Source organism: Euleptes europaea, chromosome 9 (genome assembly GCF_029931775.1).
Source record: "Euleptes europaea isolate rEulEur1 chromosome 9, rEulEur1.hap1, whole genome shotgun sequence".
Lineage (NCBI taxonomy): Eukaryota > Metazoa > Chordata > Lepidosauria > Squamata > Sphaerodactylidae > Euleptes > Euleptes europaea.
Window position 1 is genome coordinate 89,746,194 of NC_079320.1, and position 20,935 is coordinate 89,767,128.

The 20,935-nt window shown below is 42.4% G+C and overlaps 2 protein-coding genes across 8 annotated transcripts in view; one reads left to right on the forward strand and one right to left on the reverse strand.

Annotated features, from left to right (window-relative positions):
• The window catches only part of NOP14 (NOP14 nucleolar protein), a 280,913-nt gene that overhangs the window by 138,058 nt on the left and 121,920 nt on the right, over nt 1-20,935 (reverse strand). The gene's annotated exons all lie outside the window — the stretch shown is intronic.
• The window catches only part of ADD1 (adducin 1), a 76,904-nt gene that overhangs the window by 32,194 nt on the left and 23,775 nt on the right, over nt 1-20,935 (forward strand). For 4 of the 7 annotated variants that reach the window (XM_056855685.1, XM_056855679.1, XM_056855680.1 and 1 more), the window contains exons 3-10: nt 156-318; nt 4,243-4,394; nt 7,805-7,885; nt 12,835-12,984; nt 13,970-14,113; nt 14,221-14,319; nt 14,436-14,612; nt 16,281-16,625. In XM_056855685.1, the coding sequence (XP_056711663.1) occupies nt 156-318; nt 4,243-4,394; nt 7,805-7,885; nt 12,835-12,984; nt 13,970-14,113; nt 14,221-14,319; nt 14,436-14,612; nt 16,281-16,625 (1,311 nt within the window). The remainder of the gene's footprint in view (nt 1-155; nt 319-4,242; nt 4,395-7,804; nt 7,886-12,834; nt 12,985-13,969; nt 14,114-14,220; nt 14,320-14,435; nt 14,613-16,280; nt 16,626-20,935) is intronic. The other 3 variants (XM_056855681.1, XM_056855682.1, XM_056855684.1) reach the window with 1 other exon arrangement.

Sequence of the window (20,935 nt, forward strand, 5' to 3'; positions counted from 1 at the left end):
CTTCTCCCTATCAAGCCGCTCATTGGGGCAGTGTACTGAACGATGGCAGCTGGCTTGATAACAATTGCTGGCGGCTTCTGAGGGTGAGGAAGGGACACTTCAAGTTACGTTTCAGATTCTGCTGTCTTGTGCTCATCATTGTAATATTCTGTTAGGCGTTTTGTGAAGAATTGGAATCCATGATCCAGGAGCAGTTCAAAAAAGGAAAAAACCCAACAGGCTTATTGGCTTTGCAACAGATTGCTGACTTCATGACGACAAACGTGCCAAATGTCTACCCAGCAGCACCGCAAGGGGGGATGGCTGCCTTAAATATGAGTAAGTAGCAAGCGTGTTAAGTAGCGAGTGGAATAGCAGTTCTAGCAAGAACTTTTCAAAACTTGCTTTAACTAAAATCTCTACTACATATCGTAAATTATAATGTTGGATAATGCCATTAATTAACAAGGTTCTAGTGCATCTTGTATTCTTCAGTTTTATCCATGAGGAATGTTGTTTCTGAAACAATTCTCTGTCAGACTCAGGAAATCCCCAGGCTTTAGTTTTTCCTGCCTGAACCACAGTCACATTAATCTCATGGGGGGGGGGGGAGCACCTGCAAACAAGAACCACTTCAGTTGACGGTTTCTTTTTTGTATGTATTAGCGTGGTTATTCACAGGTCTTAAGCAAGCACTACTGATTCTTTGTCATAAGCAGCCTCTGCTCAAATGAGAAAATATAAAACATAATTTATCTTGTGACCTTTTTTCTCTGGCGGAGCAGGTAATCTAGGATGGGTTATTCCTCCCACTTGCTCATGCCAGTTAGAAAAGTCTTCAGCAAGCATCACTGTTCTGGTCCTGTCTGCTCCACAGTTAGGTTCCTTTCCTCTTCAGTCTCTTAAACTTCTTTTCCCTTTTCCCTCTGGAACTTCTTCCGTCTCCATCTCCCTTCTGTTCCTCCCCCTCCCCTTCCTTGGTCTCTGACAACTCTGAAAGAAGAAAAAGGAAGTAAAAGATTCTTTATGAATGGAGTTTGGGAGCCACCATGGAGCATACCTTTGTTCTCTCTCCTGCTGCAACCTGTTACTTCTTGAAACAAGACAGGAGTCCATTATGAATGGCATGGGGGGCAAGCTGGGGGTCTGCAGCAGGAAGAGGGAGCTGGCAGTGGAAAACTTAATCTGGAACCAACCCCGGTCTGTCGAAGAAAGACCTCCACGATGGCCTCCAAGGCTTGCCCACTCCATTGCACACCAAGAGCAGGTTTGCGGGACTCCGTTGCCAAAGCATCAGTGGCTTGTCATACTGAAGAGACCCCAGCCCAGTGGCATCTAAAAGGACAGAAGGTTCCTGCACAGACCTATGGTTGGAGGCGAGGCTGCCTTGCGAGAGCCTGCATGGTAGGACCTGCCTACTGGAGACACCCCTAGTCAGGCAAGCGGAGGTCATCGCAGAGCAAGGAGAGAGGCACCACAAGCCATTTTGAGTGCTATTTCCTGCTCCTTGACAGCATGCTTACCAGTCTGCACCGCAGTGCAGGCACCATCTCAACAGGATCAAGCCCCCACCCCCCCGCTACAATAATGGTGGAATGCAAAGGGTAGGGGAGTGCAGTTTGGCTGTTTGCCCACCAGAGGGCCTTCTCAACTGGCATCAGTCCAGTCCTATTCTCCTTTAGCAACTGAGGATTTCTCTTTATGGCCAGTCTTTGGTGAATGTGTTTTTAAAAATCCTTATAAATAATTCAGACTGGAACTGGGAAAAGGCAGTATAAGAGGGCTGCAACTCTTCTTCCAAGGTTTCATGGGCACTGGGCCACACACCCCACTTCAGTGAGGCCCGAAGCAGGCCATGCATTTCCAGAACTCAGCTGTCCCTCCTGGAGCCACGGTGTTGTACCCCTTTTCACTTCTTCTTCAGCATGGGCTGGTGAGATGATTTGTTCTTCTGATGATCCTGAGGCTTCCCCCTCCCATGCATGATCCTCTCACAGGCTCTTTCCCAGCCGGGGTGCAGTGCCCTACCAAAACCCTGGCAGCCCAACTTGCAACCTGAGCCTCAACCTTCTCTCTAAGGAGTTATGAGGAACTATCTGATATAAGCTGCATCGCCTGTTTCCTTTTGTTGTTAGCAACATTTACTCCAACTATCGAGGAAGACGTTGGGGGGTTATTTATTTATTCATTTAAAGCATTTATATCCTACCTTATCACCTGAGAGTCAAAGCAGCTAACAATGCCACACCAGATTTTCAAGGACACACAACTTAACAGTCCATTTGCAGCCTTTCACCATTTGTCATTCGCCCAGGGTCTCTAGGAGCCTGATAGTCTCCCACCCTTGACCTCTCTGGGGCATCAGCCTCTATTTGTTCTTGTTCATTCATGGGTAGCACACATTCGCTTGGTTGTTCAAGGGTGGAGAGAGCCATGCTAGTGTGACAGCAAGATAGATTTCCCCTGAATGTGGAGGATCCACTTAAGCAGTCTGATTTAATAGTTTGTGATAACCTCTTTTCCTTTCTGTAAATGTACTGAAATGTATTAAGACAGCAAGGGAGTAGCTTGTTGCTGGGCAAGGTAACTATGTGTGTGCTAGAAGTAGTGGGGGAAAAGTCATGGAAAGTCATGGTGAACGATAACAAGAACTGGAACTGGAAAGAACCGCTGGAGCTCTTAAGGCTCCAGACAATGTAAAACAACCAGATAAGCACAGAATGTTGATGTGCCTCGTCAGAGTGTGGATTTTGGATAAATATCTGATCCCCAGTAGAATCGGGGCTCAGTGTTTTTGCTTGCTAGAGTAACTGAGCCGCAGCTGCGAATAAAACTGTTTTTCTTGATAACGGTTTTTGGTCTCTTTCTCCCCCCCCACGAACCCCGGTTTCCGCTACACTAGAGACATGACCAGATGTCTTACCACGCGGTGCTTCCTGGCAAACCTGCACACTTCACAATTCTGTCCCACCATCTCACATACCTTGGAGATTCAGGCCTCTGTTAAAGGACCTTCGCTCCCAGCAAAGAGGATTGCCAAGCTACAGAAACCCATTCAAACTTTGTTCAAGTTCTCGGTGGCTCTCATGGCTGTGGACCAGGTCTTCATGATCTCTTCTTACAGAGACAGAGACCTGAGTGAGGCCCCACTCCATGCCACTGGGGTGGCTTCTTCTCCCCTACAAGTACAAGATAGCTAGTTGCGGCTGTCTTCAAATAATGGTGCCATCTGCAGCTGCTCTGCCAGTGGCTTCAGCACCCCAGTTTGTGGGGGAGTGTTTTGCCTCGTATAGCTGCCCTATCTCCTCTGCACCACAGACCTCAGAAAATCACAACGGGGGTGGGGGGTGGGATTTCAAAGACTGTGGCTCAAGGGCTTTGGACAGTAACTAGAAGGCTCACACATCACAACTGACTGCAGCTAAGCATAAATGTGCCAAATACTGGTAGTACATTTTTATATGCTAACTAAATTATCAATGATGCATTTTATGTTGGTAAACCAGTAAAAGACGTTTAGGTTTGATAGGAAAGGGATTATTGCATATCTTTCCATCTTCTTCCATAAGATCCATTTCCCCCCAGGAAAACGAAAATGAGATCCTCGGCTTCATACTTTGCAGAAATTTCACATCTCTGTTCAACGTCCCACTATGGATTCCCACCTCCACCATCAGAGAATGTTGTGATTGGCCCAAGGTCACCCAGTAAGCTTCCATTGCAGAGCAGGGATTCAAACTTGAGTCTCCCAGAGCCTAATCCAACCCTCTGACCACCACACCCTGAAAGTATTACAGTGGCTCAATATATGGAAATTCAGGAGTGATGATCTCTCTCCTGGTGTTAAATGGGTTTATGAGGCTGGAGACATGCAAAGCCCTACTTTTTGATTATCAGCTGATTGTACAAATGTGTTCCAATTTTAAAAGAATCTGTAAAAGCTAATAAAGGTGTTTTTGCGTTTGAACAAAATATCTAAATGGCTGCTTCGCTAGATTATTTTTTTAAAGTCTGGTGAAAATAACAGTTAAGCTGCCCATGGACTCAAGCCTGTCTCTGGAGAATCAATACATTTGTCAATTCTGACTTGCTCAGGAATGAGTGGCATAGAAATCAAACAAATTATACATTTATATGTTCTAAATGAGCTGCTCGCCTCAGCTGAGTGTATTCAGATTCTGTACTGTTACTCCTGTCATGGAGGCTTTGCTGTGGCAGACATTTAACTGGCGCGCTGGCCGCATCTTTCCCTTCTCTCTCCAGGTCTTGGCATGGTGACGCCAGTGAATGATCTCAGGGGGTCTGATTCTATTGCCTATGACAAGGGGGAGAAATTGCTGCGATGTAAACTGGCAGCTTTCTACAGGCTGGCTGACCTATTTGGGTGGTCACAGCTTATTTACAATCACATAACAGTGAGTACTATGTGTTCAGATCTGTATTTCCCTTTAAAAAAAATAAATTTATTTAGAGGAAGGTTAGCTGACAGGGAGGAATTTGTCACAGTAGTAGTCTTGTCTCATCCCTGGTTACACTACCTAATCTTAGTCAAGATGTGGCATAATACTTAGCATGTAGGTTTACATACAAGGACAAGGAGGAGCAGGTCTTTTTGTGTATTTTGTAGATATCTTGTACTTGTTCCTCTCTCTGCTGTCTGGAAAGGCAAAGGAGCATTTCGCACATGAGCACACATGAAGCTGCCTTCTACTGAATCAGACCCTCCTGGGTCCATCAAAGTCAGTACTGTCTACTCAGACCGGCAGCTGCTCTCCAGGGTCTCAGGCAGGGGTCTTTCACATCACCTGCATGCCCAGTCCCTTTAACTGGAGATGCCGGGGATTGAACCTGGGGCCTTCTGCATGCCAAGCAGATGCTCTGCCACTGAGCCACAGCCCCTCTCCTTCCTGTCCCCCTTTTTTGTGGGGGGAGGGTGCTTTCTGGAAGCAGAGTCTTTGTGCCATATTTGCTGTTGTTAGTGTGATGCTAATTTTATTATAGGCCTTAGTCCCTGGACTGATAGCTGGAGAATATGGTTGTTTTGCAGAATACAAACAAATGAAATGGCAAGGAAGTATCATTCTTGGAGACTCACTTTGAATGCCAGCCAATAAGCTGTGACTTGTTCCCTCTGAAAAGTCTTCGAGGTGCAGTGGAACAAAATTTTGGAAAGGCTTGGTTTCTTAAATCAATCAACAGCAATACTTGTTACATTGTGTGTAGGTAATGATTTGTTTTGCCTAGTGCAGTGGACCATCTGGTTTTAGTATCTTTTAAAGATGTAACTGCAGCACTCTGATTGGATGTCCTTGGTACCATACATCTTAAAGCAGTGAGGACAGATTGTTAGCTATCAGCCTGTGCCAGTTTTTTGTACTGTGACTAATTTATTGGCAACCACAGTAGTAATGCTTGAGGGAATGTCCAGCATTACAATGAGCTTTTAAATACCAAGGAAGCATTAAGCTGCAGCTGTAGTAAAAAAAAAATGAAGTTGTCTTTATTTATCACAAAGCTTAACTGTGAAGAGGTTTCCAGGCTTCTGAGTCTATCTTGTATGCAGTTTCTCTTCACGACTCAGCTGCTTTAGTTGCCTAACTGGCTATCAATAGATGTTGTTTTCCTGAACTAACAGAAGATACTTGAGAGAATCAAATGAGGGTCTGTACAGAACACGGCAGCAAGTTCAGGGTTGCCACTAGGAGCAGCAGCTCCTAGTAGAGTGTACGTCCTTCATCATCTGTGAGTGGACTACTGTTTATGATGCAGATGCTTGCAGGCACAGATTTATCACAGTCACAGCATACATTTTTAGAAAATACCTTGGATGTAATTTATGAAGCAGCACAGAGATATGGGACTTTTGTTGGGACAAGCTGCCTGCCTTGGAGCAGCTGGTTGTGAACCTGACTGGGGGGAGGCGACCCCCCTTCCCCCGGCTTCATCCTTTTATGTTCAATATTTACATGAAAGGAAGGGTGCCTCAAAAGTCCAACATGACCACGTTTGATTTCAAGAGCGGAAGGGTCTCAAAAATGAGGGAAGTAATCAAAGGAAGCTGAAAGGGAGAGGATAAAAGAGGTCAGGTCCCTCTAGGATGCTTGAAAATTATTTAAATACCACAGTAATGGAAGCTCAGGTAGAATGTGTTCTGCAAATTAGGAAAGGTATCTTCTTACCCAATGGTAATATCGGTGTGATTAAGTCAAGGCAAGAAGGCAAGAAGACTTCCTTTCAAAATGGACATTTGTCCCAATGAAGTGAACAAGAGGTAGTACAGGTTCATCTTCATGGCTTCTGTGCAGTCCCATGTGGGAATTGCACATGCACTGGCTGGCCTGCGCATGCACAGTTCCCATGTGTGCCTGCACAGAAGATCACTCGATGAACAACAGTTACAGGTAAGTGCAACACTGTTTTGCAGCTGAACAAATGTAAATTGACGGCAAGCAGGCAGACAAAAGGAAGAAAAACAGGAGCACATTGGAAAACTGTTAAGGCAGATAGTTAGAATTGCCTGAGATACATCAGGAGTAGGAAACTGTCCAGGGAGGGGACGGGGCCCTTGGATAACAAAGCACTAAAAGGAGAGAGAGAGAGATTTTGGAGAAACTGAATTCGCAACTGAAGACATGGAGCAGCTAACCACATGCGAGCCGTTGTTTTCAGGGATGATGTAGGAAACACTGGTTCAGATGGTGGTGGTGAGAGATTAAGTTCTAGGGCTGATGGACAAATAGTAACCAGTCACTGAATCTGAATGGTATGCAGCCAAGTATTAAAATAACTCATATGGGAGATTGTCTCCTAACCATAATAAGCAAGCTGTTGGTAAAACAGGCCTTTCTTGGGAAACATCCAGGAGATCACAGGAGAGTTAGCCTAAAGGGTTGCATTCAGCCAGATATGTTACTCCATCCTGCCCGTTCTCCTCCTTCCTGTAGCCCCTGTCACATATGACTTGTGTTCATGCAGATCCCATATCCCCAGCACAGTTTTTCTTGATGGTCAGAGAGCTTTTCACCAGCAGAGATAGTGGTTGGATCCACCCCAAAGTCTGTTTCAGGTAAATTTGTGGAAACTGTTCTTAAAGATAGAATTAATAGGCACATGTGGAAATAAGCACTACTGAAGAAGAATTAGTGTGGTTCCTTTCTCAAGCATCTTGAGGTTGTTTGAGAAGATCGTGATCTAGCAGGGATTGAAAACAACATAGTTGGTCATACTGTAATATAGATCCATAGCGTGCCTACATTTGGATGCTGTATACAGTTCTGGCCTTAAAAAGGATATTGTAGTGCTGGGACAAGTGCAGAAAAGAGCAACCAAAATGCTCAGAAGATTGGTACATTTTTCCTGCAAGGAAGGGTGAAGGAGTTTGTCAGGTCTTCCCCCCGCAATTGTCTTTTCTCTGTACTAGACAATTGGGGAGGGGGATACATGATAGAGTTCTTTAAAGTTATGTAAATGCTGAATTTTCTGATGTCTGGTGAAACTAATCTGGCTAAAATCTTTTGCTAGGATCTTAATGCCATCAGTGGGGTTTCAGGGAGTTCCAAACAGCAGTCTGATCTTCAGTTTTAAAGTAGTACTGTGATACATAATTACGATACATAAGTACTGTGAATTATCCGATACATAATGTTTGCTTTTCTTAGGTCTTTTGTGGACTTGTGTTGTTATCCCCCCCCCCAATTATGGGCTTCCCAACAACGTCTAGAAGTGAAGCAGAGATTATTTTTTTCTTCCTTTGCATACCGGTACAGCAAGATTGTTTTCAAAGTAGTGTTTGTGCATAATTATTTTTTATTCCTTGAATTCGTAGGTCAGAGTGAATTCAGAGCAGGAACACTTTCTCATTGTGCCTTTTGGGCTTCTCTATAGTGAGGTTACGGCATCTAGCCTGGTAAGTAAAAAATTCTTTCAGTCAAACTACAATCCTTGAATATCTGAAATACAGTCTAACTGAAATTATGTTTGATGAGATCCTGTTGAAGCCAGCAGAACAAGTTATTTCAGTGGGAATTAGTCACAACTAAGTTTTACTGGGCTTCAGGAACTAGCATTTACCCTCCATGTCTTAAGTACCAGTCCATGAACTTGTACTCAAGGATTTGTCTTTGCTCTTGAACATCACTTAAACTTTTCATTTTAGCCCAAGCATGTTACTGATTACAGGACAATTTCATTTTAGCACAAGCCTGTTAGATTGCATATAGCAAGAATAGATCTCTGTGGGATGAATTCCATGAGGACATTCTGGAATTTTCCAGCATAGCACAAACCTTTGTTTAGTGCAGCTTGCGAACTGAATGGCCCAGAATGGTTGCACTTTTTTTTACCTAGTCTAGGCTGCATATAATTAAAATGCAGTTGTTTAAAGTCATTTCACACAGGTGGTCCTTCCATATATGTAAGCCTGGCCCGTGGGCAATCCACTGCACTTCAGGAGAATTGTGTGGGGCTGTGTTGTGAGAAATGATCCATTCTAAAATGACTCGGTTTAGTTAAATGTACAGCCCATTCTACTAAACACAAACTTTTCCATTCTGTATAAGTCAGCGGTGTTCAAGAAGTTGCATGTGGTAACTGGCAGTAATTCTTAACATCAAGAAATCCTTCAAATGTTGTCTTGCATAAACAATGGTTTAAGGTAGTATTAATTAAAATGTCCCATGCCGGAGGCTCGCGCCTCCGACTCGGACTGGGAGAAAGCCCGGGAGGCAGTCAAGTTACCTGGGGATGCTGGACGGGAACAGGGGAGATGGTGTCTACAGGCATCAGAATCTGGAGCTGAGAGGAGACAGCAGGGAGGTTGTCGCACAGGGGCCCTCTGTAGGGGCAGCAGGCACGGCTTGGGCAGTGCCCTTCGTGCCGAAAAGGAGCCTGATGCGCATGGGGCGGGCGCATTGTGGATGGAAGGCCCCTGGCCAAAGTCAGGGCGCTCCGTAACAGAATGCAGGACGGTGCAGCAAGAAGCGCATCCCACAGAGGCGGAGTGGCATCCGGGGGAACCGGCGGAACACCATCCAACTAGCCAGTGAGGCAACGAGAAGGGGGAGATGGTGAACAAGGCCCAACAGGCCTGTCAAAGACGGGGAAGGGAGAGCGTGGAAGCTGCGGGGATGGCTTTACAGAGGAGCGTGCGCACGACTCTGCCCCAATTAGCAGATGAGATAGGTGGGGCGGAAGGGTGTGAGAGGGACCTACACTGTGGGGAAAGATGGGGATTACTGAGAAGATGGTGTAGGGCGATAGGAGCACAGAATTGGTGGGTGGGACAGGTGTTGGGAGGAAGAGGATAAAGGGGGGAGGGGCACAAGGGCCAAGGAGGAAAAGAGTGGCAAGAGATTAAGCCAAGGAGCTGATGTTCTAAAGCCGTGAGGGAATGCGGAGAGGACTCTCGGTCTCATAACTCCCTGTCTGAGACCTCATTGTGACTCCAAAGGGACAAAACTGGGAACTAGGGGCTGGACCCGAGCGAATGCGCCATCCTGGACCCACCACCACAAGGGGGCGGAGTGTCTGGAGGTGACAAAAAACTTCATTATTTTATTTTCCTCACCATCATAATACAGAATATGTGATAAGCATCCAAAATGCCAGTAATTTTGAATAGCCAACCCTGTGCTTGTTAGGTCGCCAGTTGTCTTGGCTCCTCTGTTGATGCTGAGTGCCCTGGGCTCTGCAGGCAGGCCCAGTCAGGTCTCCTTGGAAGCAGGGCCCTCAGGTCTAGGTGGCGAGGCTTCAGAGCATCGACGGGCTGGAGGCAAGGCAGTGGAGCACAGTTGATCCAGCAAGGCAGTTCTCCCAAGCCTCAGCCTGGGAAGCGATCAGGCTCAGCTGGCCTGCTGCACTGAGCCTTCTCCAGGATCCTGCGAAGAACTATTGTTCTCGCTGCCTGGCTCTGGGATGGGGTTGCATGCAGCCAGTCGAGCACTTTGTCTCCTTTGGGCCGCCTCGGCCCTGGGCCTTCTCTTACCGCAGTTCCTGCAGAGTGAGGACGTCCCCTGGGGGGCTCCTTGGTCCCCCAGTCCTCCTCAACTACCGGCCTTGGCTCCTCCCCTGAAGACTCCGAGTCTGGACTGAGGCATTGACAGGCTGGCATACGCAGGTGGTGCAGTTGATGCCCTCAGTCCTCCCATCCTTGTGGGCCCTGGATTTGTGAGAGCCTCAAGAACAGCAAACACCACAGAGAACGTCTGAACATCACTATGAGCCTCCGCACGTCCAAATTAAAAAAAAAATCCCACTTAAACAAATTAATGTGGAGAGACAGACATTCCTGTGCCTAATACAGAGCACCCTTGATGCCAGTCTGTCTGGATGGGTAGCCCAGTGCCAGGAGTTGGTGAGTCAAGGCCAGGGAACTGCTGAGGAGGCTGTCAAGCAAGCAGTTGATAGTTCAGCAACTGAAATTACCTTTGCAGACATACCTGCCTTGTGCACATTCTAGAACCGTTGAACAAGATGACCTCGGGGGCTTACACTGATAGCCAGGAGGGTACTCAATACAGCAGGTGTCACAGCCTTTGACATATAGATCATGATGTACATATAGAATTGTATAGATTTGCAGAATTTTCCGATTTTGGAGTCATTGAGCTCCCACTGAAATCCATTCAGAGGCTTGTCTCTCTAATATTGGTCGGAGAAGCAAGGAGTGCTTTCATTTCATTCAAAGGGCCCTGTCTCTCTCTATAGTCTTGTTAAAGCACCTTTCAGCTCTCTATCTAACATTCTTAGCGGTTGAAAATGCTTTTAAGCTACGTAAACACTCAGTGTAGAGACCTTGAAAATATGCCAAGTCCTAGATCATACGTAAGGATGCCAGCTCTAGCTAACATCTAGCCTTAGTCTCCTTCAACCTCTAAAGCATGTCACCTTCAACAGCTAATGTTTCCTTCTGGAGCCCATTAAAGAGACTGGTAGAGACTTCTACTGCAACCCAATAGAGCCCAGTAAAAGGGGACTGAGAGATACTTAAGAATATTAGAATGATCTTAGCTCCATAAATCATAGGTATTCAATACACTTAAACAAACTTAGTACATAAACGAACTTACTAAATGGACAGGGTTAAAGCAAAATATGTAACTTAGTCCTTTCTTAGTTTCTTATTGTTTGTTTTAAATAGCTCTGTGTTTGTCATAGTGATTTCTCATCTCCAGATGCTCATTAGAAACACATTAGTCCCAAAGCTAAATAAAAGTAAATGCTTGTAAGATGCTAAGAGAAGAAACAGTATAATACATGCTTATAGAAGTTCTATGTACTTTTTATAAAGGTGAATGATACCGAGATTAGAATCTCTACAATTATTTAATATTAATATTACAAAGTATTGTCGAAGGCTTTCACGGTCAGAGTTCATCAGTTCTTGTAGGTTATCCGGGCTGTGTGACCGTGGTCTTGGTATTTTCAGGAAAACGTCAGGAAAAAAAATACCAAGCAGTCACACAGCCCGGATAACCTACAAGAACTGATTAATATTACAATTTATAATTATTTGGTATTGATATTAAGCTAAAATGATATAACTGACTGTTGTAATGATATTAAACTGTCTAGTTATGATACTATTGGGAACATCAACTTGATGGTGTCAAAGATAGCAGCAACCTTGAAACTACTTTGACTGCTCAACTTTGACTCTTGCAGAGGTTGAATTTTAGCAGTAATTTCTGCTCTCCTATTATTTAATTAATATTGAAGACCTATAAATATAGGTGTAGAAACACAGGAAAGTTAGATCTCTCTGATCTTTGCATAGATCAGAGGTTCTCAGAGATCTCTCTAGTCTTTGCATAGATTAGAGGTTCTCAGACATTTCTCCAATACACAAGGAGTCTCAGATCTCTCCAACATATGGAGGATCTTAGAGATCTTCCCAGTCTTTGCTTAGGCTGGGGGCTGTCAGATTTCTCCAGTCCTTATGGACCGGAGGGTTTCACAGAAGACATGATTTGGTAAAGTATTACTTATAGGCTATCCTAGATATTTTGAATCAAAATACTTTTAACTAAATCAGATTTCTGTAACTGTTTTATTTTCTAAATGAAATATTTTTATTGTTTCATTTTAAGGTTTGAACCTGTAATATAGAGATTTAATATAGAGATTGCTTGTAACATGAAACATGTTTAAAACTTTTTTAAGAAGTCTTTTGTAACATTTTTGAGACTTGACATGCATACATATTCATACATATTCTGTATGTTTAAGACTTTATATGCATACACATATATACGTATTCTTTTTGAAGCTATACAAGCTTCTGTTTGAAGCTTACATGTGTAAGTTAAATAAAGTTGTGTCCTGCTTATTAGGTGATTAAATAAGATAACATACCACTTCTTAGGAAGGGGTCAGTTCTAAGAGCATAATCACTGAAAGGCACTGACCTGCTTCACAGGAATTGGACCATCTTCTTTCCTGAGCAGAGCAAAACTTACTCTCAGTCTTAAAAGAGGTAGCAGAACACTCAGGCTGACTGGTTGAGTCGGAAGAGACTGGATCAGGAGGGGTGATCCTTGTTCCCAGAGGTCTTTAGAGTCCAATTACTCACTTGACTAGGGAAAGGAGTAGCTCCTCTCCCGTGCCTTTGGCTTTTGGAGGACCTGGGGGCATTTGTCTTGGGGAAGGGGTGCTTGCTATCGACAAGCAGGTGAAAGAATTTACGGACCTCTGCCGGCATGTCATCCTTTTACATGATTAGTGGAATTGTTTCAGTGTGCATTTTATTTCATGATTTCATTGAGGAGTCTTCAGAATGATTGAATCTGTTTCTGTACTTCAATGTGGCTTGAGTAAAGATAAATCACTTTGAGGACTAATGCATTTTTATGTTACCAGGTTAAAATAAATATTCAAGGTGACGTAATTGACCGTGGAAGCACTAATTTGGGAGTGAATCAAGCTGGCTTTACTTTGCACTCTGCCATTTATGCAGCTCGACCTGACATTAAGTGTGTTGTTCATATTCACACACCAGCTGGGGCAGCGGTAAGAAATCCCTTCTTATTCTAGCTGTGAAGTATCATGCGGTTGCATGTACAGTGGTGTGGCTTCCAGTAGAGAAGAGAAGGTTGTCTGTGCTTTTTTTATTTCCAAAGTCTGGAAAGGAGAGGAGGGCTTGTCTTTTCCTGGCAGCAGCCAGTAGAAGTGACAGGGAGTGCTTAGTGTTGAAGAACAGATATAATTAAAGAGGATATAGATAAAAAATAGATAAGAAAAAATCAGTATGGTTCAGCCATGTTTAAAACCTCCTATTTTTATACTACAGTCCTATGCATAATTGCTCCAGTGTAACCCTGTTGATTTCAGTGGACTTAGACTGGAGTAACTCTTCATAGGACTGCACTGCTTTAATTTGATCAGCACAGGGGCCAGGTTCAGATTAGTGGTACATTTCTGGGCATAAATCAAAGAGCACTTTTCTGTTTGGCGGTGATGGGCAGAGTAGCATAGTGACTGGTGGCTGAGACTCGTTTCCTCAGCATTCAGTTCTCAGCCTTCCCGTGGCATCCTTGCATATATCACCAGTGTCTGCAAGTGGACCAGGTAAAAATTTTAAACTCTCTGCAGTGGCAGAATACTTTGGGGTAGGAAAGAACACAGTGTTTTTGTTAATCACGAGGAGAGGAGCTTTTTAGGACCAAATCGTTACTTCTTAGTCGATTACTCTGTAAGTTGATAATCAGTTATACAGATGTACAGTAAACAGTCATGAGTAAAAATAAGATTTTCTCCCCAAAATGATTTAGATATTTGATGTTAAGGATCTCTAATTTATGACTGAAGATTCAGCCCTTCTTTTTGGGGAGGTTCCAGTAACAATTCTGTTGACCAGCAATGTTCTCCTCCTCAACATCTTTGATAGTTCAAATGGCTGTTATACCTTAGTAATTAAAATAGTATAAACATAGTTAACATACACTGTTGATTCATCTTTCCTCTCTCTGTGTAAAACCTGTCATAACATCATCAGGTGTCTGCAATGAAATGTGGTCTCTTACCTCTCTCACCTGAGGCACTGTCCCTTGGAGAAGTCGCTTATCATGATTACCATGGGATTCTTGTGGATGAAGAGGAGAAAGTGTTGATTCAGAAGAATCTTGGGCTCAAAAGCAAGGTCAGTAGTAGCTAAGCTGTTTGAGGCACTTAAAGGCAAGTAGAAAGGCTTTTGTGTCAGAATTCCTCTTGCCTGCAACTCTCCTAAATCTGTTTCTCTTCCCCAAGGTTCTCATCCTCAGAAATCATGGTTTGGTATCAGTTGGAGAAAGTGTTGAAGAGGCTTTCTACTATATTCATAATCTGGTTGTTGCTTGTGAGATCCAAGTAAGCATGCCGTTTGTTCGTTTGTTTTCCTGTCACTATAATTGTCACTATAGCAGTAGACAGTGTGATAATAAATACGTTATTATAGAAACTTGGTTTGTTTTGCTTATTTTAAGGTACGTACTTTGGCCAGTGCCGGGGGCCCGGACAATTTAGTACTGTTGGACCCTGGAAAATATAAAGCAAAATCTCGATGTCATGAGTCTCCAGAAGGGGAGGGGTCAGCATCTCATCCAAAATGGCAGACAGGAGAGCAGGAATTTGAAGCGCTCATGCGAATGCTCGATAACTTGGTAAGAAAGAAATCGCCATTATGTTCAGTTGCTTATTACCAACAGCGCTACTTTGAATTCAAGTTTTTGTTTCCAGTTAAACTTTTCTGAAGGACACTGGGCCTTGGAAGAAAAGGTGGTTTGTTTGTTGGTTTTTCTTGCTGTGGTTGTTTTTAGTGTGCTGGAAACATAAAAAGGGGGGGGTTTCCCCCAGAAATACAGAGTGATCTTGCTAAACATAATATAGAAAATTTGCTAATGCTGAATCTGTGCCTTTTGCCTCAGTTTTAACAATTTCACATGCTACTGATACTGTCCTGTGTCATGTTTTTGCCTTGATAATTCCATGTTAACACGCCTTGTAATTAAAAAGGAGTGGGGTGGTACCACCAGGCAGGTAACACAATCCAGGAGCAGCTCGATATCAGTAGCTCATTGTTTTGGAGTCTGTTTGTAAACAAATAAGAGCCATTATGGTTTTTGTCAGGCAGTAGCCTAGCTGCATCACCCTTAACCATGGCTGACATAGACTGTTTTCGAGTGATAAAGATCATTAGATTTTTTCCCTCTTTTATATTTTTTAAATATCACTGAGGCAAGATATGGAATATATCTCTCTCTGTTGTGGGGCAATAAAAGAGCATTCTTTTTTTAGGAGGAGGAGAACAGCTGCAGACTCAGCATGTGTTCATTCCCTCCTCAAGGGAATGGCCAATGCCAGCCATTATTATTTCTTATTGCTGTTCTGTTAAGCAAATGAGAGTGGCAAGAAGAACATTTTGGCACTTTATTTATTTGTTCCCTGCACAAAATTGTGCCTATCCCCCTACCATTGGATGTGTATAGCAGCCAGGATATAGTTGAACACTGCCCAGCACTAAAGGGTTTATGAGTGACACTCTTGTAAGCTCATTGATTTCGATGGACCTAGTAGAGGATATACCAACAACAACAAAAAGGGGGGGGGGAACTTTAACCCTATAAAACTAGAATAAGGTGCCCAAAAGGTGAGGAATCAACATGAAATCATGGGCTAATATTGATACAAGTGATTTTGTGAATAATATATAATAAATGTAATACAAACACAAAAATAATATAAACATAAACAATTTGTATGTAGCCCTGTTCTAGCCTCTATGTATCTGTTCTGAACATGCCAAATAAACATAAAAACACAAAATTACAACCGTGTGACAATATACCCAATCAATATCACAGCTCAGACTGAAACGTGTATGGTCTTAGTAGCGGATAACCTTGATTAGGGTGGCACTGTGAAAGTCCCGGCTAGAAAATGGCCTGGCTCTCTCCTGATTAGTTTTCACCCGTCAGCTTACAAGTACCCCTTCGGCACTCATGAGAATGAACAGGACTGAGCTCCTGAGACCCCCTCCACTGTATTCCAGTTTATAAATTTTACTCTTGAAGGCAAACTTTGTTTACTGTTTTATGTAAGAACACTTATATCATGTGCTGATTTTGCCATCACAGGAATTCCTTCTATGTGTTGTCTGTGTTTTGGCTAGGTGTTAAAACAGTTAAAGGGCATGGGGTCCTCAGGGCAGAAATTGCCATTGACAGGGTACCTTACCTTAATTATTATTAGGTGGGGTTTTTTTGGTTTTTTTAAAGCAGTACTAAGTTCCGATATCCAACATGATGAAGTATTTTACTGTGGTGTTTCAGGGTTACAGAACTGGCTACCCCTATCGATGCCCTGCTCTGAGAGAGAAGTCTAAAAAATTCAGTGATGTGGAGATTCCCGCTAGTGTCACAGGGTACTCTTTTGCTAGCGATGGGGACTCGGGCACTTGTTCCCCTCTGCGGCATAGTTTTCAGAAACAGCAGCGAGAGAAGACAAGGTGGCTGAACTCTGGCCGAGGAGACGAGGCTCCTGAAGAAGGGCAGAATGGCGGCAGCCCCAAGTCGAAGACTAAGGTGTGGACGAACATTACACACGATCACGTGAAACCCTTGCTGCAGTCTCTCTCGTCCGGTGTCTGCGTGCCAAGCTGTATTACCAACTGCTTGGTCTGTGCCTACCTTACTGTTCATAGTTAGATGATGTAGAGCAACTTTGGGTGGCAGGCACTGTGAGGCTTTGAGGATAAAGTCCAATAGAGCCGTCTCCTTCGCTTTCTAATCTGGCTTCATTGAGACATCCGTTTAAAGAGCTGAAGCAGCAGTAGTAAATGCTTTGTCTTTAAACTGAATCCCACTTTTCCAGTGGAAGGGAGTGGAGCTGTACTTTTCAGGCTGATCCACAAATTGACAGTGCCATGTCCTTTGGCTCGTTGAATAACTTTTTATTGGACAAGAGATTTTCTGGAAATATATTCTAGAAAAAATAACCTCCAATTAGTATTCTCAGCTAAAGCGATACGGTGTCTGAACAAATGCACAGTGCTCCATGTAGGAGGCCTGGATCATAATCTGGAGCATTTGCTTTGAATGCAGTCAGTGGGTTTGAACAGGATGGTCTCAAAGTGTCTGTCTGCTGATCTGTGGACCACCAAAACAGACTCGAGTTTCTAAAAGCTGTATTTCCTCTTGAGCTTTTCTCCCTCTCAGTAACTTGACCTCTCTTGCTCCTCTTATATCACCCTAAAGCCTCCCAATGCTCACAGCCTTCTGCATGAATTGTTGCATGTAAGTAGATGGCCATAAAATGACAATCTTTCCTACAGTATCAGCTGGGTGTGGCATGACTAAAGTGCAGCTCGGGCAATCATCAGCACCTTTTAGGAGACCTTTTTAGTTATAAGAGTGCTGTTTTACAAAATTAAAACTTCAGTGCTGGTTATAGGTTTTCCAGTGCTATCATATGGATTGTGGTAGCTCCTTTGGGACTGCCGCTTATCATAGCATATACTATTTCTAAAATTCATAGTTTATGCATGAATACAGGCTTTTGTAATGGTTGATTAATATATTGCTGATGATATAGTAACTTGGAGGTTTTACTGGAACCCTTGTAATGTAGTCAGAAATCTGGAAAATGTGTGTCTCTAAAAAAAAAGGTTAAGGTGTTTTTAGTAAAAGTTGGAAAATATTTTTTCTAAAGTATTTTTGGAGGCAGAATCCCTGTTTGGTGTTACCAGGTAGTATCTAAAATGCTTAACCTTTAATAGTGAAAAACAAAGTGGCCGAGAAAATCAGGATTTTTGCAAATTTTCAGGCTTAACATGTAGTCATAAATGTTCTGGCATTGTTGAGGTTAAAGAATACAATTTTTTAAAAATTATTAACAAGTCCATGTTAGTCTGTGATTGCCAAAATAACAAATTGTCTTGTGGCATATTAAAGACTGATAATCAGATGGTGACATCAGTTTTCATGACCCAGAGACCACTTTTCATCTGTAGTAAATTTGATTAGTTTTTGAGACGCTGCACGACTTTGGTAGTTTCATTAACAATATAACCCAAAGTATAAAACATAAAATCAAGAAAGTTTAACCTCTCAGTAAATTACTTCATATTACTGCATAGTCAATTATCAACACCTATATTTGCATGTGAACATCATGCATTGAATTTTCCTTTTCTAAAAAGTAACAAATGCTTGCCATAAACAGTTGTGTAGCCTTAATTCCCAGTTCACATAGAGACAAGAACAAACTTTTAGACATTTCTATGCACCGCCAATTTTGACAACCAGTTCTTGATAGGTTCTTGTAGGTTATCCGGACTGTGTAACCGTGGTCTTGGTATTTTCTTTCCTGACGTTTCGCCAGCAGCTGTGGCAGGCATCTTCAGAGGAGTAACACTGAAGGACAGTGTCTCTCAGTGTCAAGTGTGTAGGAAGAGTAATATATAGTCAGAAAGGGGTTGGGTTGTGCTGGTAACATGGTAACATTCAGTTTACCATGGAAAAGGAAATTGAGGGTAAACTCCCATTTCTTGATACCCTTGTCATCCGTAAAACAAACTTTCAGTTAGGTCACAAGGTCTACTGGAAACCAACTCACACAGATCGCTACTTATACAAAAACTCCAACCACCACCCCCGACAGAAAAGAGGAATAATCAAAACATTAATGGACCGTGCAAGACCGATCTGTGAACCACAGTTTCTCAAGGAAGAAACTAATCATCTAAATCATGCACTGCTAGCAAACGGCTATTCCAGAAATGAAATCAGAAGGGCCATTAAACCAAACAAAAATCAGAAAACTCAGGAAAAACAGTGTCCCATAGGAAAGGTATTATTGCCATTTATTAAAGGAGTCACTGATAGGATGGAGAAACTTTTGAAAAAACATAACATACAAACAGTGTTTAAACCCACCAAGAAAATACAACAGATGCTACGATCAGCAAAAGACAAAAGCGACCCCCTCACCTCTGCAGGAGTATATCGTATACCTTGCAGCTGTGGACAAGTTTACATCGGGACCACAAAACGCAGCATACAAACAAGGATAAAAGAACATGAAAGATACTGCAGACTTGGCCAACCTGAGAAATCAGCAGTGGCTGAACATGGACTGACACAATCAGGACACAGGGTCTTATTCCAAGACACTGAAAGACTGGACAATTCTACCAACTATTTTGTCAGATTGCACAGAGAAGCCATTGAAATTCATAAACATCAGCACAACTTTAACAAGAGAGTTTAAGAATAAATAAGGCTTGGCTTCCTGTCCTGAAAACCTCCAGACTAACAAAGACTACAGTCAACAATAGCCATGCAGATTAGCTTTGGATTTCACACATTAACAGATCACTTCAGGATACAATGGTTCCATTTTAACATACCACACCCTCATTAGCACATTATCTTGATACTTACAGGACAATGATTAGCACATTACCTTTGGTACTTTTTGCAGGACATGATTCAGCTCAACCCAACCCCTTTCTGACTATATATTACTCTTCCTATACACTTGACACTGAGAGACACTGTCCTTCAGTGTTACTCCTCTGAAGATGCCTGCCACAGCTGCTGGCGAAACGTCAGGAAAGAAAATACCAAGACCACGGTTACACAGCCCGGATAACCTACAAGAACCAATGAATTCTGACCGTGAAAGCCTTCGACAATAGTTCTCGATAGCTTTTTGATTATGTCTACTTTTTATCTCTTTGGACATACCTCTAGTGTTTAAGAACATTTGTGTCTAGAAATATAATTCTAGATATTTGTTTACGTCTCATGGCAGTGTTGACACCTAGAGTTCTTCCAGTTCTTACACTAGTCTGGTGTTAATTGTAGTCTTAGACTTTTCCTCTTGTGCCTGCTTATGTTGGCTCGTTGAGACCTCTTCTGCCTCCAGTGTGATACGGTGCAGCCTTAAATTGCAGCTCCGTCTCCATTAATCTGATCTCTTCCCCCAGTAGTTTTCATCACTGTACAGTAAATCTGAAATTATTTCATTTAGTTTAAGGCATTTTAACCCAGTCAGTTTTTATATCCATATTCTAATCAAATCCTTAGCCCAACAAAATTAAATGAAAGTTATGTTTTTAATAACAGATCTTATGGTAATGACAGCGTTGGCATGTTCATATACAGAAATGAATTTATTTTCATTGCATTAAATTCATTCTGTGGCCCAAGACCATTTTGGTCTCAAGTGAACAAGAGCGACATTAGAAGCATAAAATGTCTGGAAATTTTGATGCCATGGGGGGGTGGGGGCGTTATCCCATCAAACTTCTTTACTGATTTAACAACATAAAATACATCATTTATCACTTAGCTAGCTTATAAAATTGTACTATTTGGCATATTTATGGAATTTAAAATTATAGATGTCTTCATTTCCCATAAGATAAATTGCAAGTAGACATAATACATGAGAAAAAGATGCAAACCTGGTGGTACCAGAGCACATGGATCTTAATTTTTGCCACCTGAGAAAAATGAAACCTGAAGGTAGAAAAGTTCTGTTGGAAGCAAATTAAAGTGTATTATTTGAAAGAGTCACAATAGGTACAACCACCAGCATATTTGCATATTAAGTTAAACTTCGTAACATTGGAGATGCCTGCGCTCTTCAACAATGCGATGATAATACATTATAATAGCATATTAATTGTTGCCAAAATTACGTACATTTAAACAAAAAATGTTCTTAAAAATGTATGCAGTGTACATAGGATTTATCATTCTCTAATAACTGTAGATTGTCTTACATAAAAAAGCTTCATACTACACATACTGAGAAAAGATTTCGTTTCCAAAGTCTTTTTTATTTCACTCATTCCAAAATGAAAAAATAGTTATACGAGTTTTTTTAAGTGTTTCCTATAATTTTCAAATTTTTCCAATTGAAAAAGTCCTTAGACTTTTTTTCAACACTCCAAAATTTCTTGATTTTTTTTTTTAAG